Below are 8,142 nucleotides of genomic sequence, written 5' to 3' on the forward strand. Positions count from 1 at the left end.
CATACTTCAATATTTTGAAGCAAGACCACTAAAACTGAGTTTTAGCACATCAGGATGTATTTATGATAAGTTTATTAACTAACGATTAATAGATTCATACTGGTTATAGATTATTAGAATATAGCTAGTTGTTTAAAGGCATCCTAAACATATGGCAAACGTGTGTTTAACACTGGAAGTACTGAAGTATGTGTGGGTTGGAAAAAGCCAGTATGCATTCATGTAGTATAACAGCACATGCCAAAATCTCAGCTTTCATTTAATAAAGTAATAAATTTCCTGCTGTGACAGCTCTGAAAAAATCTGGTGGTGTGGGCAGAACGTAGCCAAGGCATAGCTGGCAAAGAGATGTCTGGAACAACAGCTCTGAGGGGCATGAACAGCACCTGCCAGCACCTCATTATCCAATGATGGCTTCAGCATCAACATTTTAAACATACCTTCTCTTACTGGGGGAAAAAGAAAGAGTGGGATGAATGGGCAAATTATTGCAACAATTTTATTTGTCCACCAAAATCAATGAGAGGTTCTACTACTTCCAGCAATCCCAATTAAAAGGCACTCCTGCAAAACTCGACAGAGCCCAAGGGCAAAAGAAAGAGACTCAAATGCAGAGAGGTCTCTGAAGTCCAGGGAGACAGAGTCCTGCTCTGAGCACTGCATGCTGTGCTGAGAGCAGCATCTTCTTTGATCATGCAGCCAGGACTTGGGAACCTTTAGAAGGGCACAGCTCTGTGCTGTTCCCCTGACTAGACCCTGTTGACAGCACATACTGTTCTTAATCAGAAACACAGTAATATCTATTAGGTATTTATTAACTCTTCATAAATTAGTATACGCACTCCTCACGTGATATGATCTTAGTGTGTATATATACATGTCTGTGTGTAGCTGCAATGTTTGCATTTATTTAGCAGCGAGTAAATTCTTTTTTTTATTTCAGTGTAAACTAGATCATGACCATTGTCATGACTTGGCCAGCTTGGGTCAGAGCCGTGCTGGGCAAGCATGTTATATTCATAGGAATCTTTCGGCTGCCTCTCCCTGAGGCTGGCATTGCACAAGGTGTTTTTGAGCATCTATCTGCTTTTCCATACCCTTTGGTTTCAAAGTTAAAAAAGGGCTTCAAAGTTAAAACAGGAGATATGGCACTTATTCGTGGCAATCAGTGCACTGTTTGAAAGCAACCTGTGAAAAGAAACCTCCATGAAAGCAGTTTATCCCAGCTGAACTCAAAACAGAAATAGGAATTTCAGATGAGATGTAAGAACAAGGGGGAACTTTATGCTACAGCCAGCTCGAGTATTAAACACATTTCGTAAGCAAGGAGTAGAGCCAACCCTATTGCTACGCTTTTATAAAACTGACCTCAGCCAGTCCCTCCTGAGATGTGTCTATGTGACTTGCTCTCAGAGCTGCTGAAGAGAATCTCTTGAAGCTTCCTGTTAAGTTCTTTAGAAGAGACATGGCACAAACTGGACTTCTGATTTTTCTCCTTATAAGTATACTACTGCTGGATGAGACCATCAGCCAGGCTTCCAAATTCAAAGCCAGGAAGCACAGCAAACGTAGAGTGAAAGGTACTGGGTTTTAACTGGGAGGAGGGATAGAAGCTTATAGACTATACAAGGTTGCTATGTACTCAAATCACATTGCATGAACCAGAAATTAACATTATACAAATGCTTATTAACATGGGACAGTTGAGTCTATATTGTATCTGTCTTGAAAATATTTCTATGCGAGTTAGCAAAGCTAAAAATAAGGTGGCAGAATGAGTTATGGAAGTAGAGCTGCATAACAGTTGTAAATATATTGCTCTCTAATGCCTATTCGTCTCTGTTGACATTAATTAGGACTCAGAGGTACCACAGAGGATTCTGGCTGATCATTCTTACATGTGTAGCTACATTGACTAGGATTAGAAGAATGGAAATTCATGTACACATGGTGGAAAAAAAGCAGAATAATATTCAGTCTCCAAGGGTTATTTTTCAGATTTTTGTCCCATTTCCTAATTTTAACAGAATGTCTGTCTAATATTTGTGGAATATTACTCGTGTGACAAGTACTGTGAAATGGCAAGTCAAACTAATGAAAAAGAATTAACAGAGCAAGATAAAGCATAAATTCCCAGAACAAAGCTTACAGAGCAAATAAAAAAAAAGCTGACTGTTGTTTGGAAATGTCTGTGTATTTAAAGATTTATTTCTAATAAAAGAGAGTATGACGGAGGTTACACTAATGTCAAATATTTAAACTTCTAGTCAATCAAAAAAAATGCAGCTTTGATAAAGCCATTGTACAAGATGATTACACAGCTCTCTGGAGCTATACAGTTATAGGTACTTCACCTCTTGAATCTCTATAGTTTTTAGCCTGGTGTCCTAAGGACAGGCTGCTTATATACTTGATTTGTCACCAGATTTGTCTGTCAACCTTCTACTACTTTTGAACTTGAAACACTTTCACAGAAGAATGGAGCTCCTGAGGATATTTCCCAGCATTTTTTGAAATTCAGAATGCAGGTGCTAAAAAAACAAACCAAACCAAAAACCAAACCCAGCAGAAAAAACACAGTCCAAAACTTACATTAGTGACCCACTATGAAAACACTGTACAAAGGAGATTCAGCTTGTTCTGCTTTTGCCTCTTGAAGCAGACGAGGACATGGAGAGGCTACTGTGGACTGGGAATTGCACAGAGGAGCACCGACTGAGGAACTGGGAATCCTGCCTTGGGGAACTAGGGACTCCCAAAGGACAGCTGGGGTCACCCCACTAGGAATAGGGAATACAGAGATGAGCTCTCCAGGGTGCAGCTGCGGGATTAGGTGATGTAACACAGATCTGTGGGAACTGTGGTTTTGTTGGTTCTGCTACATGTGAAAGAGCTTATTTATTCCTTATGTTCATTACTGTGGCTTCTGGAAGGTCTGGTTACTTCTGCAATCAAATTGGCATCCTATGCAATGGAGACACACCTGTTAGTTGTTCGATGGTCGTGGAATGTTATCTTAAGAAAAAAGAATAGAAAAGAGGACATGAAAATGGAGTTATATGCAAAATAGCTTCTTTTCTTGGCTCCCCATCTTCTTGGTGCTTCTCTAAATGCTACAACATGGTGATTCAGACTGAATTTGTGTAACTCAAGTAACCAGGCCCTCTCTGTATTGAGAGAGGAAAGCTTCTCCTGGGGAGGGGAAACTGCAGCTGAGCAAACTTTTCTGCATACATTGAGTCTGTGAAGTTGTATTACATTAGTTGTTTGTCACTGTGTTAAAACAAGAGTTGTGTGAAACTTTCATTCTCACAGAAATGATATTGCTTTGAATAACACAACTTGTGTCCTGCTGTTATTTGTATGTCATATAACTACACACTATGATGTACAAGTTCAAAAGTAAACAGGCAAATATTGCTGTAAATTAGATACTGGCATGCTAAATAACAATTAGCTGCAATAATCCATGGTTTCCAAACAAGTACTAAGATACAGTGTAACTGAAAATGAGATTCAAACTATGATGGTGAAAGATAGGTTCCTCCTGTTTTTTATAGAACCCTTACAGAAATCCTTTCATTTAGGAAAAATCTTTAAAAGAAATCTAAACATGTCTCAGAAATGCAGAAACTCATGATATTCTGAAACAGCTGTTAACATATAATTTTTAAATTACTTGTTGTGTGTGTGTGTGCCTATCTGTTAATTTCTCTATATTTCTTTTATCTAAAGAAAAAGATGACCTAAAGACCCAGATTGACAAATTGTGGCGAGAAGTAAATGCTCTGAAAGAGATGCAAGCACTTCAGACAGGTAAAGCAGCTTATACCAGGCAATGGCTTCCAAAAGTTTTCACTGCCTTTCCTCTCTCCACTCCCATCCTTCTCTTTAGTGGGGATTTGTGACTGAGAAATACAACTGCTTAAGAGTATGGTATGCCATGGCTGTAATGGCAAGACCAATGTTCAAGGAAGTATTTAAGTAAAATCAAGTCTGAACTAATGGCGTACCAGTGACGATTCTTCACTAAGAGCAAGAATTAGTCTGGAGCAAGAGCTGCTTTTGCTTTTGCTATGCATAACCCCAAACTGTGATTTCAGGTATAATCAAAGGCAACACAATGAAGGCTGCTGGGTTTGAGAGTTTAGATGGTCAATGAGTTGGGTTTGCCAGTGTTGATATGAACCTAGGCTAACAATCAGGACAAGAATGTTCACGGAAAAGGCTGAGAATACCCCCAAAAGGAAGCTAAAATAACTGGGCCTTTTTAAAGTGTGCGGTTTGTGACATTCAAATGTGAATGTTGCCATAAAACTTCAAAGTAATACCCCCTGTGAGTTCAGAAATATCCCATATCAATGTGTAGAGCGCTTTAAGTATTTAAATAGCCAGATGGAAATTTCCAAACAAAATAAGAAGGGTAAATACACACGCACCTTCTAGACAGTTGTGCTTTTTCACAGCTGTTGACACAAAACTTGGGCTTTAAACACGTACAAGAGGACACTACAGAGGAAATGACATCATTTACATGAAACAGAACATATTTTCCTTAGGGATGGTAATATCTGGGTTGTCCTGTTTTACATCTTGGGTTACACACAGCTTTGAGCAATGCAAAATATTTTACTTTAAATTTCTCATAAGTCTTTGGAAGTTCTTTAAAAAAGGGCGCCTGTGCTAGACAAGTAACTCTTGTTTAAAAGTAATTCTTGTATTGCATCCAGAAGGAGCTTGAGAGTAAGCATGCGGTGGCTTAGAAATGAAACCAGAGCCAGGAGATTTTCTATCCTCAAAACTTATTTTGAGCTATATTCTAAATTCAGAACCCACACTATTCAACTGGATTCCAAATTTGGCAAAAAGAGATCTATCACCCCTCTCGCTCTGAGTGCATTTATTAATGGCCTTATGATATTTGAAAAAGCAGCTGCTTTTTTAGCTTATGGATATTTCCAAGGCACACATTACAATCGGATTGCTGCTTTTGCTTGAATTTCCTGGGTTTCCTTTCTGTTGCCACACACCATTTAGCAGCACATACTTTCTCCCCAAGTCTCCATCATTACTGCAGCATGGTTGAAGTAGATAAGGTCTCTCTGTTCTTTCCCACAAATATATGTTTGTTAAATAATTCATTACTTCGGCCATTAGCAGTTGGGAACAATAAAATTTAAAGAATAAGCCTTAATATAAAATGATGACCCTGAAAATGCAGCTAAGGAATGCAATGGATACTACAACTGGAAATACTACAAAACTGAGACATGTAGGATACGGTCCAAAGTGGATTTCCATATCCTGTTGATCAGATACAAAATTACATTTTTTACAAGAACAGATGACAGGAATTAGATTATAGAAAACATCAGGACAGAAGATGTTCATATTGTTTCACAACATGCTTCTAATATAAGTACAAGATGAGTTTCAGTAATATATGAAGTAATCTGGAAGCAGTCACATGCAGGATTCTAAAATAATTGCTACAGGAGTTTATTCAAGGCCTTTGCAATCTCCCTCAGCTAAAAAGGAATACTCCTTCAAGTGGGGATCTCTTAATTATTTTTCTTGAGAGAATCAGTTTTTCACATATCTGCATTAAGAGATATGGGAAGCAAAGCTTAAGGATTCACTCCTGCAAGCCTGCCCACACAGACCTTGGGCTGGAAGAGCTCTCGACAGCAGTTCTGCAAGGCAATTCCAGTTACAGAGCACATGCCAAATTAATGTTCTAGTACATTTGGACTTTACATCAAGACTTCTCTGATGTGTTCCAGTAAAAACTAAAAGAAAACAGATTTATAAACGCAAATGTTTAGATTATTTGGTTCAGATTGTCATGCAAACTTAGTGTACAATTTTTGAGAAAGCATTTATGGATTTAAATCACTTTACCTCAGTTGAATACATTTTGTTGGAAAGCAGAAATTAAGAACTAAAGAGGCGCGTGTGTACTCTTCTGCAGCTGGACATATACTTTGAGCAATCATCCAGATAGATTTACATTGTGAATTTCAAATCAATATTTTTCTGGTGAGCAGAAAACATCTGAAGTAGCACCTTTCTGTCCTGCTTTTGTTTGCTAGGAACTAGGCTTTGTTAATGCATAAAAGTTTACTTTTCTGTGGCACTTAAATATTGTAAATACGAGAAGACCTTTAGATCTGCCTCTTTACTATAAAGCCGGCTATAGATTTCCTGATGACCAGCTCGCATTTGCCAATAATACAAACATCCATATCTTATCCATTCCATCAGTTTTAAAAGTGATAAAATAAGGTAAAACTGTGTGAAAGCAGGACTATTTGCCAAAAGAAGACAAGATACACTGACAACAGGCCTCGATTATAATTTAGCATTTTGAAACCGCAAAATAAAATAATCTCTGAGAGAATTACATTGCTGGGGGGAATCTAGGGCTCAAGATCATGCCTAAGGTTTATCACCATAAACACAGGAAAGATTCTCCAAAGCACCGTATGATGTCAAGATCACAGCTCTGTCTGTCCATCCTCTTAAGTGCCGCTTCTCGGGAGCAGCTATAAGAGTATGCTCTGCTTTAGGCCATACCTGTAGCTCAAGGTGCTTTGCAGAGTGCCTGTGAGCAGTCTGTTTGGAGCTCCCAAAGGCATACTAACATGCTGGCTGCATACAAAGTCCTACATGAACAGAGAAACAGCAGAAAGTCTGACCCTGCTACATTCAGGCCCACTCTGTGGAGACAAGAGCCTTTCACTGGCTGAGGGACTTGTCTCATTAATTCCCAGCGTACCTTTAGAAAAACTACCATTTTGGGAAACATTATTCAGAGCTGTAGTCTAAGCTTTTACTGAATGTGCAAACCAATATCTATTCACAGTTTGCCTTCGTGGGACAAAGGCGCATAAGAAGTGCTATCTCATATCAGAAGGCACTAAACATTATCATGAAGCCAATGAAGACTGCATAGCCAGGGGAGGGACACTGGCTATCCCAAGGAATAACGACGAAACAAACACTCTTCGAGATTATGGCAAGAAAAGTATGCCTAGAGTGTCTGAGTTTTGGCTGGGTGTCAATGACATGACAAATGAAGGGAAATTTGTTGATGTTAATGGTATGGCTCTACAGTACTTCAACTGGGATCGCGCCCAACCAAATGGAGGGAAGCGTGAAAACTGTGTCTTCTTTTCTCAGTCATCACAAGGAAAGTGGGTGGATGAAGTCTGCCGTACTGCCAAAAGATATATTTGTGAATTTCTGATCCCATAACTACATATACAAATGACATGACCATGTAATGGGTTATTAACTATTTTGCTATTTTGCTTGTTTGTAACCCCTCCCACTTAGACAGTGGCGAGTTAAAAATATCCATTTCCTGCATTGTACTCACTTTTTCCAGAAACAGAAGTTTTCTCTATTAATTTATTTTTCATTCAGATGCTAAAAATATTATCTTTAGTGAGTGATCTCATTAGGTACAGGAACATGCATTATATTTTGACCTAGATTGTATCATATTTCAGCATATTGTTTCAGGCTGATGTTCGAGTTGCTGGAATTCACCTCGACCTTCTGTACTTTGTGTCTCCATGGTACAATAGTATTTATTTAAACTCAGAACTCTAGTGAATTTATTGAAAGTTTACTGAAGTTTGCTGTATGGTAACGTGCCAATATGAAGTGTAGGGATCCTCTCAGTTTCAGTGCTTATGTGTTATTTTGGGATTATGTGAGCTCCTGTGAAAAATGGCCACCATCCTTACAGAGTTTAACAGGATGCATCTGTGCCCAAGAGTTTTACCTATGGGCTAATAAAGCCAAAAGAAACAAATAATCTGATGTTAATTTTTAAACTACATGGAGTCAAAAGTGACACACTGCTAGAAAAGAGGGGAAGCAGCTGTTCTAAAGCATCAGTTAGTCTAAACACATTTGTTTCTAAATGTCTCAATTATGGTTAAATATTAGATGTCATTTGGAACATTCCCATAGAAGGAACCAACCTGGGACTAGATCATTCCTCTACTGTGTAATGCCTTAGTAAGACATGCAGAAGCCTTCTCCTGCAGGATCAGAAAGAGGATTTATAATTCAGACAGTAACACTGCCTGAAAGGACAAGTAGAGAGGAAGGATCCCCTTTCTGGGCACA

At 38.6% G+C, this 8,142-nt stretch overlaps 1 protein-coding gene across 1 annotated transcript; it reads left to right on the top strand.

The window, feature by feature from the left end:
- The first annotated feature begins 1,404 nt into the window (after nt 1–1,404).
- CLEC3A (C-type lectin domain family 3, member A) lies at nt 1,405–7,556 on the top strand. Its single transcript, XM_009878651.1, has 3 exons — nt 1,405–1,580; nt 3,736–3,816; nt 6,866–7,556. The coding sequence occupies exons 1-3, from the start codon at nt 1,466–1,468 to the stop codon at nt 7,255–7,257; spliced, it is 588 nt and encodes a 195-aa protein (XP_009876953.1). The 5' UTR covers nt 1,405–1,465; the 3' UTR covers nt 7,258–7,556.
- Nucleotides 7,557–8,142: the final 586 nt, after the last annotated feature.

Source organism: Apaloderma vittatum, unplaced genomic scaffold (genome assembly GCF_000703405.1).
Source record: "Apaloderma vittatum isolate BGI_N311 unplaced genomic scaffold, ASM70340v1 scaffold27941, whole genome shotgun sequence".
Classification (NCBI taxonomy): domain Eukaryota; kingdom Metazoa; phylum Chordata; class Aves; order Trogoniformes; family Trogonidae; genus Apaloderma; species Apaloderma vittatum.